A 20,012-nucleotide genomic window follows, 5' to 3' on the forward strand; every position below is an offset into this window, starting at 1 on the left:
TAAACGATGGGATTTGATTATGCTCGATTCTTTATGTAAAGAGATATATTACCCAAAATAAAAAAGATTTTGTTTGAATAAAAATATAAAATGTCTGAAAATATATTATAGGAGTTTTATTTTTACGGCATGCTGCATTTACCTGTTGTGTTATTTTTGGCAAGTTTAGATTATGAAAATCACGGGTCTACCTTTAACTTTTTACCAAAGGTATTTTACCGTAAATATCATGCATCCAATATTTTTTACCATTTTTACATGCAAAAACATAAAACAATATATTATATTTTTGGATGTCCACTATATTTCGAATTGCTACATTTATTTGTTGAGTTATTTTTCCAAAATAACTTCTACGCTTCCGAAAATAAAAATTTCTTTAATTTTCTTTTAATATTTTTATGGGTCGAAATTATTAAGAATTTTTTTTTTGTTATTTTTATGCAATGATAATATTCAGAAAAAATGGCATGAATCATTCTTTTCTCTGCATTCTTATTACTATTTTTTTTGTTTGCTTATTTTCTTGATTATTATGTTCTAACACCATCAACATGATTTCCTCTTAATCATTTTGTGTTCTCTGTAATTGTACAAGATAAACAAAGCCTTTTATAAGCCCCAGAGAAAGAAGATCCCCTTATCTAACGGCGACCATTCACAGATCAGGTATTCTTCTTTTTATTGTTGATATAAATTTGATTAATAATTCGATAATTTCATATCATTTTGATGGGTAATTGCAATTTTAAATTAGGGGTTTTAATTATCGGTAGTCTGGAATTGTAAATAGGTGAGTTTTATTATAAGTTATAAGAAGTGTAATTGGACACTGGACTTTGGACTTTTTTTTTTTAATTTTTATGATCATTTTAATTTTATGATGAAATCACGATGAATATTTCATAGTTAATTTTAACAATAAAAAAATTCTATTTTTTGGTAGTGTTATATTTTTTTATGTTTGTTTGGTAATTTTTTTAGATTATTTAAATTTTATAATTTTAGGTAAATAATTTATAGAATATGATTGGCCAAATAATATTTCGTGGGACCAAAAGATTTTCTCGAAATTCTATTGGCTGAAATTTAGAATGGCGGGGCCATAATCAACCAGAAACTCCGATTAACCACGTTGCTCGATAAAACTCTATTTTTATATAGAGAATTATCAAACGGTAGTGAAACTCTAACCAAGTCAACATGGGTCAACGTTTTTTCCAGGTACCAAACACCAAGCTGGACAAATGTTAGACCAAATTCAAAAAATGGACAAAACTTGAGTACCAAAAACAAAATAACCCATAATTTTATCACTGGACATGTTTTTTCCTTGCTAATTAAAAAGTCTTATACCTATTATAATTGTTGTTTGCAGTCTTATGCACTCCATGCAGCTAGCACAAGAGCAACAGAGGATATCGAGGACGAAAGGGGATATCGAGTACCTATTATAATTGTTGTTTGCAGTCTTATGCACTCCATGTATAAAGGGGAGACTTCAAATGCAATGATTTAGACCCAAAAGAGGATATCGAGGACGAAAATAATAAGTCAAAGATAATGTGAGTAACTTACATATTTTTAATCTTGATTTTGTTTCATAATATGCTAAATAGATTTCTAAGTTCCAACTATACAAATGTAATGACCAGATATGTGTCTTATTGGATTCATTTCATGTTTTATGCATGAGTTCACATGCCATATGCATGTGTAAATCTTAGTTACACAAGTCAGATGCATGCGTAACTCTTAGTTACACTAGTTAGATGCATGTGTAACTCCTTGTGTTGATTATTTTTTGGATGTGAAATCCTATGTTTGTTGTCATGTAGCTGGTAGATACACAAGCCATAGATATGTTTAGGTGCATTTTTGCAGGTTACTTGTATAATTCTTGAATACACAAGCTATAGGAATTGCTTTCATTTTTTTGTGCCTTTACATTTTTTTTTAAACTAGACGCTAGGTAAATATATCTCTCATATATACTTCTCCTTTGCACAAGCCATATATCTCTCATATTCTTGTTTCATTTTTGCGCATTTTCATTTATAACTGTTTTTATCACTTAAATTTTGTAAAGTTTTGGTTTTCTTTCAAATTACCGTGTATTGAGTCGCATTAAGTTCGAGCATCAAATTTGATTAGATAGGGAACCAAAACTACAATAGTCTCATTCATTCCCGTGTATCATTGATTCAATATTTTTCTTTCTTTTTTTGTTTACTGATATATGTTATTTATAATCAAACTTGTTTACAAACTGTTGTCTCCTCTTGCCGGGTATTTGACTAAATTTTTTTTCTTGGAATATGCAGATTTCCTTGACTGGACCAAATGAAATAATTGGAAGATCTTTGGTGCTTCGCTAGGATTTATATTATAGGATATAGTGGCTTATTTCGAGGATGTCGTTTTACACATCTAGTGTTTTGACTCGTTTATTGTGTATAACAAGCAATTACTATAATTGATAAACAAACAAATTATTGTAAACAAACATTAAAGTAATATATGTATTTTCTGTATGTGTAGTTTTGATGTACTAATGAGTACGCATCCATATGCATGTGTAACTTCTGGATACACATCTGTATACAAGTGTAACTTTGTATTACACATGTCATATGAATGTGTAACTTCTGGATACGCATGACATGTGCATGTATCACTTTTTTGCACACATCCATATGTTGGTGGTGGTTAGCGGTGGTGGCGGGAGGTGATTGGCGGTGGTGGGTGGCAGCGGTTGTCGGAGGTGGCTGGCGGTGGTGGTGGTCGGAGGTGGTTTGACGGTGGTAGTCGGAGGTGGTTGGCGGTGGTTGTGGTGGTCGGTGGTGGTTGAAATATCATGAGACTATATTTTAATAATTTTGGGCTTAAATTTAAATTTTATTAATTATGAGCTTGACAATATGAGTAAGGGTATCAACGTCTTTTAATATTTCAGGGCCTAGATTTAAACTTCTTTTAATTAAGGGCTTGATATTATGGGTAACCCATGGGTCGGGCCTTAGCGTAATTTTTCCGTACGGAAATTAATGTTGAAATAGTACGGAAGGGTACTTTTATCCATTTGATATTTTTAAATAATTATGGACCAAACAGAAAACCGTATTTCCAAAATACCAAACAGACTTGGGACCACCTGAAATTAATGTTGAAATAGTACAGAAGGGTACTTTTATCCATTTGATATTTTTAAATAATTATGGACCAAACAAAAAACGCGTATTTCCAAAAGTGAAAAATACTAGAACCCCCTACTATATGGGTTCAATATATAGAAGCCCCACTAAATGGATCCTTCACTATCAACTTTATACTTTCAGTTTTTGATATTTCTAGGCCCAGAACTTTAGAATTCATGGGCTTGGTAATAAAGTTTAGGGTTTGGGGAAAATTAGTAATATCAAAATTGCCCTTTAGTATAAATATGTAATAAAGCTACCTAGAGATTATCTTTTCAGTTTCATTTTCTTTTTCACTTTCTCTCTCTCATTTTCTTTGGCTCCCTCTCAGATGAAGAAACATAACGAGAAGAGACGATTTCTAAGCGAAATATTCATTTAGAAAATGATTTCAAAACATAGATCTAAGTTTTATAACCAAAGATCTTGATTATCTAAACATAAATTTGACATCAACATCTCTTGTTCGTCGGAGATTCAGTGAATTCAATTGAAAATGAGTGACAATAATCAACAACACCAACTGAATCTGAAGATTCTCTTAGAAAATCAAATGAATAGGTAGCGTTTCAGTTCAATCAGTTGATTTAATTCTTAGATTTCGATTTTTATTTTCTACAAAATCATTTGAGAAACTTTAATAGTTTGAATTCAGTTCAAATCTTGAAATCATAAGCAGAGTTAGATCTGTTATAATCTCACCTCATTATTACTTTTGAGAGAAAATTTTCAAAGAAATTTCAAAGAAAAATTTCTAGGGTTCTTGAACGAAATTCGATCTATCTTTTAATCTCTTATCTTGATCGAAAATCGGTTTTCAGATTCGAAATCTGTGAATCATTATCTGTTTTACCCATTTATTTGATACGAATTTCATTTAGTTTGATTTTTGAACTGATTTGAGCTCATATTTGGTGGATTTTGTTCTTGGCAGATTGTTTGAAGTTCAATCCTTGTCCTGAAGATGAAATATTAATCAATGAAGATACATGTAAGCGTACGGTTGAATCTAAGCAATTTCAACAACGATTTCGACAGAAACTCAGTGAAATTAGATAAGTTTCTTTGAACTTCTTTACGGTTCATGTGATTGACGGATAAAACTTGTAGAACAAGAAGATAAAATATGTGTGAACTTTTTTTTAATGTGAGTAGGATTTGAAAGTATGATTTGTATTAGTGTTTTATAGGTTTGTTTTTTGAAATATGTGTATTATTGCAGTTCTGAAATAATTTCTCAACTCTCACATTCAAAAAGACATGTTGGTGGTTTGACTGTAAAGTAAACAAATTGATATATAAAGTAATGGTGATATTTAACCTGTCTTATCTCTTATTTGCAGAGGGAAGTTCACTGGCATCGGTAAATCTAAGAGGAAATGCCTGGAAACAAGATTCCTTGGTAACCATAATTCTACTGAAATATCCATATTGTTGGGTATCTTCTAGTTACACAAGCTAAAGTGGATGTGTAACTTCTAGTTACACAGGCTAAATATATGTGTAATTTCTAGTTACACATGCTAATTAGATGTGTAACTTTTATTTACACATACTGACTGTATGTGTATTTTTTCATAGAATCATTTAAATCACTCTCAGACGATAGTCGAAATCTCTTTGTTCGACTATTTACTTGAAAATGTTGCATTCTTTCCATTAATATTGCATTATTTTTATTCTGGTTCGATTTTAGGTTGCTTATCTTGAGTCTTGGCCTACAAATATGTTATTCGATTAAAGAATTTGTGGTGGTGTTGATGGTGGAGGTGCATGTGCAGGTTTTGAAGGAGGATAAGTAGGCAGTGGTGGTAGTGCATCATGTTTGGAGGATAATTCAGATTTGGAGTTAGTGGTAGTGTTTTGGTACGAAGCTGAGAGGTTTGCTATGGACGATGGAGCTGTACTGGACACTGTAAGTTGGATATACTTTACATTCTGCTTGCATTGGTTTTTTTTTATATGTTGGTAGTCATGATCTTGCTAGAACATGTGTGAACAATAGTAAGTTGATACTGGTTCTTCAGGTCGACTACTTATTGGTTTCAAATGCCAAATAGATTTTAGCATTTGTTGAAGTAAGTGAAGGAGAAACTAGTGAAACAACAGAAATGATCAACTTGTTGTTAACACTTATAAACTATTAGCTTTTAGTATGATGCCTTCAGACTTTACGAGTACGCAATGATAATTGGATGTGTAGATACTACTTACACATGCTAATTATATGTGTAACTGCGAGTTACACATGCTAATTGGATGTGTAACTGCGAGTTACACATGCTAATTATATGTGTAAAAGTTTGAGTGAACCAGAAATGATGAGAACTTCTGTTTATTAGTTACATGCAAAAATTAAGTAGATGCCTTCGGATTGAGTTTGTGATTTTATGAGGTGAAATTGCAAAGTGTTGTAACTATCCTATTGAGTTTGTGATTGTAGGAGGTGTTGGTGGTGGAGGTGCAGGTGCAGGTTTTATAGGAGGATTTGGATCAAGTGGTGGTGCATGACAATGTAAGTATAGTCAAATTTTTGTTAACTTTCATTAAACTATGAACTGATAATTGCATACGGTTTAAATTCTAAGCTTATGCTAAGGAAGGTTTTTGTTTTGGTTTCAAATGATTTTCGTAGATTTTGTATGCACGTGCTTATAAGTACGAGCTCTATTTAGAGTTGATTTCACTGGTTAGAGGGGAACTTGTTAATTTCCAGGTAAATTCATCTTTTCAGTGTTATCTTGCTATGAATACGTCAGTTTTGTAGCATGTTTATTTGACTTAGTTAGTTGATTCGATGCCCCTGCAGCAAAAACTTGCACAGATCTTTCAGATGTGATAAAAATAGTTGAGTTCGTGTTGCAGTCTACGTGGCTAACCAAGGTAACAACAAAACAACGAATCACACTTGGCTAAATTAACTGTATCCATTTTTTCGTGCTCAGTTACCCTCTCTTAGTGTATGTATGTATCTGATGTTTTGCTCTTGACTGATCCTAAAAACTCACTCTGCTTTAGGTAAGTTAGGATTGCAAGTTTATGAAAAATGACATAAGCCATATGCATCTACCCTTAGTTAATCTAGTCTGATACATGCGTAACTGAAAGTTACACAAGTCAGATGCATGTATAACCGAAAGTTACACAAGTCAGATGCATGTGTAATCGAAAGTTACACTAGTAAGTACGAGCTGAGATCTCTGCAAGGCTCTCCTGAACATCTGTTAAATGATATATAAGTGTAATGTACTCATATAATATAAGTATTCATTATCTTCCTTAACTTTTTCGATTGGTATATCTCTTTAATCATGTTCAATTCTTATGTTTTCAGAATTTTGTAGCCTACTGCGCGGTCACAGTCGAATCTGTCGGAAGAGAAGTACCAGTTGCATTTCTAGAACGTGTTAAGGCTTACAATACAACAGTCCTTGAGCCAAAGCACATTGGAAGACAAAACAACTAATCATAACCCCTTCATTGAACTTGAGGTACTAAATATTTTTAATTTTTACTGAAACTGACATGTTGCTAACTCCCTTGTCACTAGCATCACACCAGTTTGATAGCTACTTTTGCAATTATTCTATACTTTTCTCTCTATTTTTTGTCAATCCAACCTAATTCCATGGATGTTTATTCTTGTTTGCAGATGTGCCAATATATTGGAATCGAGAAAGACAAAAAAGGAAGAAAACACTTTTATTATAGGATATAGTGGATTATTTTTAGGATTTCGCTTTCCACATCTCGTGTTTTTATTCGTTTATTGTGTTCAAACAACTAATTACTATAATTGTAGTAATTGATGAACAGACAAATTATTGTAAATGAAAATTAAAGTAATACATGTATTTTATGATGAATAACTTGTAGATAACCTTACATATAGCATGTGTAATAAAATTTACACATGCATATGGATGTGTAACTTGTTGATACACATGCCATACGCATGTGTAACTTCTGCTTACACATGTCTAACTTCAGAGTACACATCTATGTACAAGTGTAACTTTTTACACATTTTATATGATGTGTAACTTCTGGATACACATGTCATATGCATGTATAATTTTTGTGTACACATCCATATGTTGGTGGTGGTCGACAGTGGTGGCGGGAGGTGGTTGGCAGCGGCGACGGTGGTCGGAGTTGGCCGGTGGTTTGACTGGCGGTGGTGGTCGGAGGTGGTTTGACTGGCGGTGGTGGTCGGAGGTGGCTGTGGTGGTCGGAGGTGGTTGAAACATCATCACATAATATTTTAATAATTTTGGGCCTAGATTTAAATTTTATATAATTATAGGCTTGATAAGATGCATAAGGGTATCAAGGTCTTTTAATATTTCGGGGCCTAGATTTAAACTTCTTTTAATTAAGGACCTGATATTATGGGTTATCCATGGGTGGGGCCTTAGCCTAATTTTCCTTTTCCAAAATACCAAACATACTTGAGACCACTTAAAAAAGGACTAAATGATTATTTTACCTTAAATAATCCTGTTAATATTTGGGTATACAAATGCTGTGATGGTGCGTCCCTTAGAAATCCAGGACCGACTGGTGCTGGCGTTACTTTTCGTGATGCAAACGCAGCTGTTTTGGATGTCCTCTACGTTGTCCTGGGACTGCAGACAAACTTTTATGCGGAAGTGTGCGCAGTTATATATGGTGCTATGTTGGCCAGAAGGTGGAATTTTAGGAGTATCTGCGTACAATCTGATTCGATGAGTTGCATTCAAGCTTTCCAAAATGAGGGTTTACCTTGGCAATTAAATCAGAAGTGGAGATTGGCGAGGAGTTTTTATTCCAATATTCGCTACATTCACAAATATAGGGAAGTTAATTTTTCTGCAGATGCTTCGGCTAAGCAAGCATGTTTGCTAGATGAGGACATTTTTGAGTTTTATGAGGGGAGGCCAATTTCTATGCTTTCTGTAAAATGGCCGGGTGAGGTTTATTTCCGTTTTAATTAGGCTAGTTTTGTTGGTAGCCCATGGCTAACTCATTATAACCTAGGACCTGTACAGTTTTTGATTTTTAATCTATTTTATTAACCGAGTAAAAAAATAATATACGGGTATACAAGTTATAACATGACCCTCTTAACAATGAAAGGCTTATTACAGATTCAGGCCCAGCAAATTGACGATTTCTGTAGGACTGGACTTGTGCTTGAAGAAACCCAATCGAGAAGAGTTCGAACTCTTATATGAGCCCTATGCCCTTGTTTCTTTTCCAAGTCACTTCGCTGCTCTCTCTTCCCCCAAACTCTCTCTAAATCCCGATTGATTATCAGTGTAAGTTTTCTTGTAGTGTGGATACACAAATCTCTGATTAAATTTATTGGACAAGAAGTTTGTTGTGAGAACCCTAATTTTTTGTTCAAACTTTTAGTAGATAGTTTCTGAATTAGGTAACATTATATGTTTATTGTCTGTAGGTTTTGGATTTAGAGTTAAAGAATTCTTGAAAATGGCACAATCAGTGATTGAAGTTCCATCAAAGGGTGGGTTTAGTTTCGATCTATGTGTTAGAAACGATATGCTTACCAAGAAAGGTGTTCAACTTCCTTCGTACAGGAAAACTGGTACCACCATTGTTGGTCTTGTCTACAAGGTAAACATCTTTATCTCTCACTTTCTCTTTGTATTTATGATTATTTTTATGATAAATTTTGTAAGTTTACATGGTTCTCATAAATATTATGAACTAGGGTTCGAATTGTATTTCCCTTCTTAGTTACTGAAATTGATTTAGGCAACTTTAGGGAGTTCTATATAGGGCTTTTGTACGTAGGTTATTAAACGTATACAAAAAATTTTTAATTTTTTTTTTAATGTTTTTTTGGAACTAGGGCTTCGATTGGGTTTTCTTGTTAGTAAATGAAAACTGATTTAGGGCAACCTGGGTGAGTTCTATGGGGCAACCTGGGTGAGTTCTATGTCTAGGTTAGCTAATGGGGTATGGATTTTAGTGCAAGAAAAATTGATTAGTTGGGTTGGACTGGTTCTAACTTCTAGGAGTATTATGGGAAAGTGGGGTTAATTTCTTATTTGATTTAAGATAATTACTTGTTTAGAAGCAAGCAAGGGTGTTAGGATGTGTTGGAATGGGCCTATTGTTGCAATGTAGATGATGAATTAGTATTTATCCTTGTTGAGGTGCTTTTGTACGTGTTCACATTGTTTTCTCCAGGATGGTGCTGTTCTTGGTATTGTATCTTGGTATGGTTTTTATTATTTGGAACTAGAGTTTCGATTGGATGCCCTTTTCGTTAAGTGTAATTGATTTAGCTTAGGGCAATGTAGATGATGAAACAAATCCTGTTATAACTGATCATGGTAAAGTTGCGGCGTCATGATTTCAGTCTTTTTTCAGTCTTTGTGGTAGTTGATGGTATTTGTTCTCATTTTTTCCTTCATTGCCACTATAGGATGGTGTTGTTCTTGGGGCGGATACAAGGGCAACAGAAGGATCCATTGTTTGTGACAAGAACTGTGAAAAGATTCATTACATGGCACCTAATATTTATTGCTGTGGAGCAGGAACTGCTGCGGATACAGAAGCAGTCACAGGTATATTTTCTCATTTTACTCTTTTGTAGGCTGAGGTTGTTGGTCATCTATGCCATACCCAGTGTATGCATGTACTTCTACACATTACATGTATTTAGCAAAAACGTGGATATTCTGCTCTGGAAGTTATTTATGGATAAACGACATTATCATTGAATCATTGTACAGTTTAGACGTATGAAAGTGAACAACAAATATTGTTTTTTTTTTTATAGACATGGTCAGCTCCCAACTTAACCTACACCGTTATTCAACTGGTCGTCAATCAAGGGTTGTAACAGCTCTTACACTTTTGAAGACTCACCTTTTCAGGTATATTTGTTTTTTGCACTCAGATGTTTTTGGTTTTGCATAGTTCGAAAGAATCTGGATAACTGGAGGTTGTTGCACTATTGTACAGTTACCAGGGTCACGTGAGTGCTGCTTTGGTGCTTGGTGGAGTTGATGTCACTGGACCTCATTTGCATACTGTGAGTTCAAATACTGTCACTGCTATCTCCTTTAGTTTCTTCTTTATATGTGTTCGGTTTGTAACTGGAAGTTGTTTTTTGTAGATCTACCCACATGGTTCAACTGATAGTCTTCCTTATGCCACGATGGGTTCTGGTTCTCTTGCTGCTATGGCCATGTTCGAATCACAGTACAGAGAGGGCATGACTGTAAGTTGTCACACTGTTTGGGTTATGTTACTCAATTAGATAATTGTGATAACTTTTTAGTGTGTAGTTACACGATTTACCTTTTATGCTTCTTTTGTTGGACCATTGGGAAACTTCAGCGATTAGTCTTGAGTTATGCATTTAGCAAATCATTTTCCCTTAGTTGTTATTGTTGCTTCTCTTTTTTCCTTGTTCAGATCTTCTTTGTGTTTTTGAGTCTTAGTCTAGGGAGATTATGTCAAACTTGTTGGAACCTTTACTTTTTTCTATCAGTCTGTACCGTCTTGGTCGAATCTTCAAAAGATAAAGACGATTGAATAACTTCGTCAAGTTAATTACTTTGAGCATGTTCTTTTAGGAACCATCTCATTGTTACCATGGCATAGTCATCTCGGATATAAAGATGATGAACTAGATTCAGATTCCGTGTGCAGTGTTTGTTAGGTTTTGAAGATCTCATGTTATAGTGTCGCTTGCCATCCTAGTTGATATAACTTAGGTTTCTCAGGCCATGTAAAGTGATGGAGGAATAATGAAGCTCATTCCATTCGGATGATCCACCTCTGTAGTTATCATGGCTGTAAGTTTCTGTTGCATGTGAAGAGAATTGGATGGGGAAGGGAAAAATGCTGATAACCAGCTTGTTTCTCCTCAGTCCTCATTTATCTGGATCGCTCATGCCTAAACAGTTATTGATGTAGCGGCTTGTTTGTACTGCTGGAGAGATTCCATAAACTGTTCGGTTTTGCGATTTTGTTGGTCTGTTTTCTTTTTTTTTCTTCTCTTGTTTCAACTGTTGTCATTCACCTGAAACTTGAATAGTCCTAGGTAGTTACGGTTGCTTTTCCACATGTATGTTGAAACTTTATGTTTGGGCCGGCAGTTTATTATCTGTTTGATGTATTTGTGAACCTCATCTACCAAAGAATTATGTAATTCTTGTTATTTCCGCTGACTCTTCTATTGGGAGGTTAATACTTTTATGTGGACTGTCTTTCCAAATTTCTGTAACCTTTATTAGGTTTATATTCTGATTTCGACTGTTCTGTAAATTATTGCAGAGAGAGGAAGGCATTCATCTTGTTAGTGAGGCTATCTGCTCAGGTATTTTCAATGATCTAGGAAGTGGTAGCAATGTTGATGTCTGTGTGATAACCAAGGTATGTTGATCAACCCCTTATAGAAACAACGTCATCTCTTTTTTTTGTTATGGCTGCGCTTAACACCATAGTGTTTTCTTTCTGGTACAGGATGGGACTGAGTATTTGAGGAACCATATGTTGCCTAACCCTCGTACTTACGTCAGTACTAGAGGATTTTCTTTTGCCAAGGGCCAGACTGGTAAGTGATTCGTCTGTTTATTTACCACGACTTCACTGCATATGTAAGTAAAGTCTATTGCAAGGTTTTGAGTTTTGATGTTATCGTTGTTGTTGCTGTGATGTTATGTTTTGCAGAGGTCCTATCAACCAAGATCAAACAATTGAAAGAGAAAGTAGTAGAGGTGTCTGTTGAAGGAGCAGATGCAATGGAAGAGTGAATTATGTGAAATTGGTTTTCAAAATCCAGGCAGGTTTTAGAACAATTTACTAAACATTTTACTTCTTGTATCAAAATGTTGCAGTGAAGATGGTTTTCGCCTTTCTTAAAAAGTTAAAAATTTATTACCTATATCAGTTTGAATCTTGTAGATACTGTTTATTTCCCTTGCAAAAAAAGGGGCTACTGCTGTAACTGCATAGATTTCCCTGCTTCAATCGAAGTAAGTCTCATTTCACCTCACTAGTAAAGTTAACTTCTGTGTACTGCTGCGACCAAGAACATAAGGTCCTGTTTGGTATAGTTTTCAAAAACAGTTTTCTGTTTTTAAAAATAGAGAACAGGAGAAAACGCGTTTGACAGAGACGTTTTCAGAAAATGTTTTCTATCTGTTTTTCTGTTTTTGAAAACAAAAAAATGAAAACAACAAATTATTGTTCTCTTTTTTTTTTTTCCTTTTAAGAACAAAGTAAGAGATTGAGGAATGACCGCAACTCTTACACGAATTTTTATATTTGATCCGATTTAGTTGAATTTCTTTGTTTTCAAAAACAGCTTTCCAAACAATTTTTAGAAAATGAAAACAAGGGAAAAAGGAGTGGAAAATTATTTTTGAAAGCTGTTTTTGAAAATTGTACCAAACAGGTTCTAAGCATCTTACTTTTACACCTAAATGAGTTTTGGAATGAGTTTTGGTTGCAGTTCATTGGTTTGGCGTCTCTCTCTTACGTCATTACATTTCTAAAAATAAAAATCTTTGTTAATAAAAATAAAAGCAAGCCGAGGAAACATGCTTTTATAAAGGTTGTTAGTTTTAGGTTACGGGAAATGTAAACCTTTAGTTTGGGTGCTGTTGGAAAAAATAACTCACAGGAACTCATCCTTGCCCTTAATCCTAGTCATAAGAATATATTACTCATAAGAATTAAAATGGGAGATTTGATGGTTGGTCCAAAAACTCCGCCTACCAGTTATTTTAGAAAAAAACTGGATTGAAAGAGAGAAAAAATGTATTTTTTTCCGAGAAGAATAGGATATATTGAAAGAGAAAAGATAAAATTTACAAGAGAAGTGGATCAAAAGATCCCCATGAAAGAAAAAGAAAAGCTATTTACAAAATAACTATATCTTCCCAGTGGTACAGGATTTGGTTCACAAAATAATCGTTGAAAATCTATGTAGAAGAGCTCCAAAGACAAATATCCAAAATTACCGGCATGCACCAGCTTGTCCTTAGATTTGTTTCTCCCTCCATGAATTCATTTATTTCTTTCCAGCCATAACTCCCAACCAATAACAAAAGGTAAAAGATGCCAAATTGTTCTTCTTCTCAAAGAGCAACTATCTAGCCTCCATCCCCCTCATCAGAGAAATAAACTCCTTTTTCATCACCCACATGACTTGCAGAGAAATAAAAAAGTTCCATCAATACGTAGCCCAGCTGCAAGTAAGATAGAGATGATCCAAAGTTTCCACTGCCGATTTACATAAAAGGCAAAGATTTGAAGTAATATCTACACCTCTGATTTCCAACATACTCCTAGTAGGTACTGAGTCATGCATGGCGGCCCAAATAAGAAAAAGCACCCTAGGAGGGGCTAATTTGATGTCTGAATCTTTGTACAACTCCCATTCAACATCCTCTTTCAGATAATCTTCTTATATATATTTTGTAGAACCATCCCTTTTAATGCAGAAATCTTGTGCATGAACAAGAGTTACATTCCTTATCTCATATTTGATTTCCAACAAATCTATACTTTCAGCTGGATCTAACTCTCTAGAGAACATTAAATTCCATCTTGGATTCTTCATACTAGACAGAGTATCATGTTTTTGTAAGATGATTCTATATAGTCTTGGATATTTCTCTTTAAGAGATATCTTATGTAGCCACAAGTCATACCAGAATCTTATGCTTCTCTCATCTTTCACCTGTAAAGAGATACAGTCATGAAAGTCTGCATTAGCTTTCAAGATAAACTAGTTACCCTATAGTCCAAAAACCTTCATGCGCGTCACTATTCACGTGTGAACTAACAAATCACCGAAATTGAAATCCTCGAAATTGGAACCCCCAAAATCCAGAAAAATTGAAATAAAAAAAAACTTGAAAAATGAAAATCTAGGTCATAAAAGCCGAACCGAAATTCAAAACTGAAAAAAATCATATTAATCAACAAAAACACGACACTGAAGGAAAAAGTGTATGATCCCACAGTACATATTGATCCAACGATACATATTGGTATATATTGAAGGAAAGAAATGTGTATCGAAGATAAAAGTGTATGATCCCACGGTACATATTGGTATATATTGAAGGAAAAAATGGATGTACTATTCAATATGTACTGAAGAAAATAGAATAATGACCCAACAATACATATTGATATGTACAGAGAAAAATATGTATTGAAGGAAAAAGTGTATGATCCCATAATACATATTGATATGTACTGTAGGATCATACACAATTTACAAAAAATAATATGATGATTTAATCAACCAAATATCTTATCTTATATTTTCAGTACAAATAAAAATAGCATCAGATAGACTAACCTATATTACTTGGAGAGATAACCCTCATTTTTCAATACTGAGCGTTAGATTCATATGAAAAGAAAGATTACAAAGTCTAAACAGAACCTATAAATGATGAATCAATATCTTCTTCTTCTTTACGGATCCATTTTTCATTTTTTTTTTTTTTTTGAAGCAATTTTTTCTTCTTCTCATACTTCACAATCAATTTACTCTCCTCTTCTTTTAGATTATAAAAAAAACATATTAGAATAATTTCGGAATAAGCTAAAAGAAAACCCATTAGCTCAAAAATCGGAAATTGTTTGTTTTCAAAAATTTATATATCAATTGTAGATTATATCACGTTGATTACACAATCTAAAATCAATTATAATAATAGAAACAAAAGAATAGATCAATCACGAATCTTAAAAACTTCATAGCCGTAGCACTCCTTCAGATATGGATCCCTTGTTGATGTTGCGCCACCGCTTGGATCAATTAGTCAAGAGGTTCATCAACACCTACACTTCCACTCACCACACTATTTCCAGACCAAGTCTCCCCTTTTTGAATAGGTGAATGATCATAAAAACGATCATGAGTTTAGTTAGATATATTGAACTAAGATTCGATTGGCATATTGTTCTCCGCGCTTGGTTGCTCATTAAGTGGTTCCGGCGTGGATAAACTTGCATTTAACTGAAGAATAAACTGATCCAGCTTCTGCTCACTTTCATAAGATAAACGATTAGAAGCATAACTATGCTCCCATCCTTGTGGTTGTTCACTTACATGCCCGTCATAAGATTGTTGACATGTGTGAGAATATCCATAAGGTTTTGTGGGATATTGATCATACCCAAAAGATTGGTTTTGATTATACCCATAGGATGGTTGGTAATTGTCATAAGATTGAGAGTGAAAACCATATTGATTACCACTATTATATGATTGATCTTGTGCTCCGTACATGTTATTTCCGTAAGGAAACATGATGACTCACAAGAAAGAGAAAATCAAAACAAAAAGCTAAAAACAAAAATAAAAACAAGCTCAACAAATAACAAATTAATTAGTAACTGCTCCCCGACAGCGGCTCCAAAATTTGATGGATGTCGTAGGCACAACAAATTAATCAAGATATTTCCCACTAATTAACTAGTAATATAGTGGTAGTAAGGATCACTCCCACAGAGAGCTGTGTAATTGATAGGTTATTTAATCAGCAAAATAAAGGAAATAACAAAAAGGGGTTGGGGGGTTGGGTGGGTTGTAAGATAAATAAAAACACAATAAGAAAGAAAAAAAATGATCAAGGAATCCTTCACCGTTACCTAGCGTTAGCAGGATCAGAATACTTATCTATCTTTCGTTGGAACCATTCATCACCATCCGTAGAATAACAGCTATCTCAGTGTTATCCTCAAAACTCCTTTTACCACGGATACAAAAGCACTCTAATATTAGATTCTATTCAACCGAACAACCAAGTAGTAGCTCACTCAAGGTGTAATCCAATCGAATGCTTTAAGCTTTGTGACTTAGGTTAATCCCAGTAGTTAAACTCTTAGCTCAAGGTTTACTTGTTGGTGTTTTTTTTACACACGATTGCTCCACAGAATCCCTCTGTAAGGTCTCGCGATTTCAACTCGTGTAGATATTCGGTGATTACTTATCTCCTAACTTCTATTAGCAATAGAACTGTCAATAGATCAATCGAGCGTGCACTTCAAATCAATCTAAGAATCACTCATAAATCCTAGATATAGTAAAAACAAACGATGATGATAAAAAATCTGAATAAATTTGTATTAATAATAAAGTTTCACGCTTAGTACATTGAATTCATCCTTAATTTACAAAGGATTTAGCTACTCATATTACAAAGAAGAAGATGAATAATGGTAGTTTCCCCCTAAAGGGGTATACCCTAAGTTTTTGATGTAAAAATAACCCCAGCTTGTGATATGATATGTATATTTCTTATTTGAAAGTCTTAATACCTATTTTTATAGGTTTACAATGCTTGACCTTCAAGTATCCTAGTTTGTTCTGGAAACCGACCTAAAAAGTAGTCATGAAAACCCTAAAAACAGTTTGTGGACTTTGGCCTTCATGGTACACATACCATGTACGAATACCCTCCTTTAAGAAAGTTTCCAGGAACTTTTTGGTATGCAAACTCTTTAGTCCACGAAATCATGGTTCACGTACCGGTATGCAAACCTTATTGTCTTTGGTATTCGATAAACTTGTTTTGCCCATAAATTCTTCGTCTGAACTCAGAATAACCTCATTATTTTTGCATTATATTTGTAATTAAATTATCTTCAATATGGTGATGAGAAATTTTGAGTTTGAATGATTTAATCTTGGTATGTGGCCACTTCTCTTGATCTTGAGCATCTTTACTCCGTTTCATCGCACTTCTTCCACTTGCATTTGGCTTGGGCACTTGGTACTTGGAGTAATTCTTTTCTTAGATATTTTTAGAACCTTTTATCTCCTTTTTGGATGATTCACCTAATAGAGACAAATAAGAGAAAACAAGAGTAATAATATGAAAATATGCAAGTAGGGAATGAACGTTAAAATCATATGAATTATGCACTTATCATTGCTACATCCACGGCTTGTCCAATACGTGATGGAGCATTTTTAGTTGGCACATCCACTTTCATTATTTTTTTTATATCTATAAATGCATCCGACATTTGGTTTACAATATTTTGAAGATGTGAAATCTTTTGTACCTCAGTCTCACACTGATTTGTGCATACAAATTAAGATGAGATAACTCCGGTGCATACCAGGATAATTCATGCAGTTGTTCAGGCAGTAGCTTTGCTTCTCCTAACAGTGGGAAGACTATCTCATCAAAATGACAATCTGCAAATCTAACTGTAAAAATATTCCCTTTTAATGGTTCAAGATATTGAATTATAGATGAGGATTCAAAACCAACATAAATCCCAAGCCGACGTTGTGTGCCAAACTTGGTGCATTTTGATGGCACAATATGAACATAAAAAGCACAACCAAAAATATGCAAATGAGATATGTCAGCTGGATTACCTAACACATGTTGTAAAAGGGAATACTGGTTATTTACACAAAGTCGATAACGTACCAGTGCAGCAGCGTGCAAAATAGCGTCTCCCCAAGCATGAACATGGAGACGAGTTTTCATAAGCATAGGTCTGGAAATGAGCTGCAGGTGTTTAATAAATGATTATGTTAAACCATTTTGTGTATGCACATGAGAAAAATGATGCTCAACCTCAATGCCTAACAACATGCATTATCCATCAAATTCCTTTGAAGGAAACTCCGTTGTACCATCAAACCGGGTAGACTTGATAGTATAATTGGGAAAATCAGCACTTAATCTAATAATTTGACCAAGGAGTCGAGAAAATGCTAAATTACATGTAGAAAGTAAACATACATGTGACCATCTAGCAAAGGCATCGATTAGAACCATAAAGTACCGAAAGGGTCCACTATAGGGATGTATAAGAGCACATATATCACCTTAAATTCTTTGCAAGAAAGTAGATGATTCCAGAACCACTTTTTTCAAGGATGGTTTCGTGATCAGTTTCCCCAGAGAGCAAGCAGTACAACCAAGTTCTTTGTTAAACAAAAGTTTCTATAAAGAATGTCCATGAAAGTTCTGAATAAATTTCTTTGTTAAACAAAAGTTTCCATAAAGGTTGTCCCTAAAAATCTGAATAATTCTACTCATCATAGTAAAACTTGGTTGTCCAAGTCGATTGTGCCACACCACAAACTTATTCAGTTCATAAAACTTCAGAACTATGACCGATTAAGATTCAACTTTTCGAATCTTTGTATGATACAACCCAAAACCGAGAGTTGGAAGTCTCTCAGCAACATGCCTTTCGTTAGTCGACATAATATACAAGTACTCCTTATTGTTTTCATCAACCGTTTTAATGTGGTATCCATTAAATATAATGGGCAAGTCTTAAACATGTCCAACACAGTAGCACAATTACATTTAATTAAAGGAACAATTTTGTACCTTAAGCATTGTGCATTTCACACAATACGAAAATTCTAGGAATTCGGCTATAGGACGAGAAAGTTATCTTTTAACTCGTCACATTTTCCAAAATATATATTTTACCGGAATTCCCTAAAAAATCATAGAGGTTACTATTAACACCATCACTAGATTTAGTAACCATTAAGAATTGGTAAGAGGAATACCTCATGGTAATGAAAAACAAGCTTTACCTGCACCTTTTACAAGGTTGCTGAACCACTGATGGTAGTAATATTATCCTTAAACCTTTCCAAGGTGACAAAGTATTTAGTACTTCGAAATATTGAATTATTCATTCTATTATCAACGAGACAAAATTCACTATCGCGGTTGCTTTCAGAGTCCACTAGGGTACGTCACGGGGTTTTGTTTGTTATCAGAAATATGGCCATTTCAGTCTTGAACATCGGAAACCCTCTTCTATTTTCTACTTATTGAGAATATGGTATATTTTAGATGTTAGTTATTTTATCCATTCGCATTGTGTCTGTAATGGTTATGTCCTGAATACATCGACTGTCAGTGGATTTTATAGGTCTGCATTGTGCATATTTAAGTCAAAGTTAACTTCAGGTATGAACTAATTGTTGCTTTCCAGATGGTAGCATAATGTGTGTAGTTCAATGATACTCAACTGAGTGTTTCCTTCCTTGATTTTTGAGCTTATTATAATTCTTCTTTGTGCTTTTACATTCATAAGTATGGATTCCATACTAATCCATAGTACCGTGTCCCTTTATTGTTTGTCTTTCATATTTGAATGTGTTGATTACTTGAATGGTTAAAACTTGGATGCAAAATATGTCATAGGTAATACTTCCGACCACTGTACTACCAAGAATGATGGAAATCTCTTGGTATAAAAGGTAATTATTACATGATCAATGAGCTTATTGTACTATATAGTACGGTTGCCATTCTTCCAAACGGTAACAGTTAATATTAGTGTATGTTAATAACTTCCTTCCCTCTGCATGGCATTACCCTGTTGTTCCATACTTTCCGTATTTTAGGAGTTTGTTGCAAGTCTAGGTGATCTCCAATACTAATGTGCATTCACTCATAAGGTTTGGTTGATTCCAAAAGTGGAATACTGCCACTCTAGGAGATGTCCAGTATTAAAGTGCATTCATTCATAAGATTTGGTTGATTGAAAAAGTGGAATATAACAAAATATTTGTCGACATTGATGAACTAAACCCTAGTCCATTAAATAAAAGATTTTGACTCGGTTACTAACACGTGTTAAATGGTGTATGCATGTTTTGTTCATTGAGAGGTTTTCATATATTGCAGTGGCAGCATCACGCCTAAAAAGCCAGTAAAAATCCATCCATTAGATCCATCGGTTTGCACAATGATTTGAGAAACATCAACATCATATGAAAATTTCATGTTTAGCTAAAAGAAAATTCTAAATGGATGTATGGTAAAA

General features: G+C 34.1%; 1 protein-coding gene across 1 annotated transcript; it reads left to right on the plus strand.

The window, feature by feature from the left end:
* Positions 1 to 8,378: 8,378 nt before the first annotated feature.
* Positions 8,379 to 12,216, plus strand: LOC113342097 (proteasome subunit beta type-7-B-like). Its single transcript, XM_026586754.1, has 9 exons — positions 8,379 to 8,497; positions 8,641 to 8,816; positions 9,634 to 9,775; positions 9,991 to 10,087; positions 10,176 to 10,245; positions 10,330 to 10,434; positions 11,496 to 11,594; positions 11,685 to 11,775; positions 11,892 to 12,216. Exons 2-9 carry the CDS (start codon positions 8,673 to 8,675, stop codon positions 11,972 to 11,974), a joined length of 831 nt encoding a protein of 276 aa, XP_026442539.1. The 5' UTR covers positions 8,379 to 8,497; positions 8,641 to 8,672; the 3' UTR covers positions 11,975 to 12,216.
* Positions 12,217 to 20,012: the final 7,796 nt, after the last annotated feature.

The sequence above is a fragment of the Papaver somniferum genome, unplaced genomic scaffold (genome assembly GCF_003573695.1).
Source record: "Papaver somniferum cultivar HN1 unplaced genomic scaffold, ASM357369v1 unplaced-scaffold_33, whole genome shotgun sequence".
Lineage (NCBI taxonomy): Eukaryota > Viridiplantae > Streptophyta > Magnoliopsida > Ranunculales > Papaveraceae > Papaver > Papaver somniferum.

Excerpts from the sequence above, each read along its gene's own strand:
- LOC113342097 (XM_026586754.1), top strand. The coding sequence starts at position 8,673 with ATGGCACAATCAGTGATTGAAGTTCCATCAAAGGGTGGGTTTAGTTTC. Across the intron at positions 8,817-9,633 it reads TTGTTGGTCTTGTCTACAAG|GATGGTGTTGTTCTTGGGGC; the intron begins GTAAACATCTTT and ends TTGCCACTATAG. Across the intron at positions 10,088-10,175 it reads TTGAAGACTCACCTTTTCAG|TTACCAGGGTCACGTGAGTG; the intron begins GTATATTTGTTT and ends ACTATTGTACAG.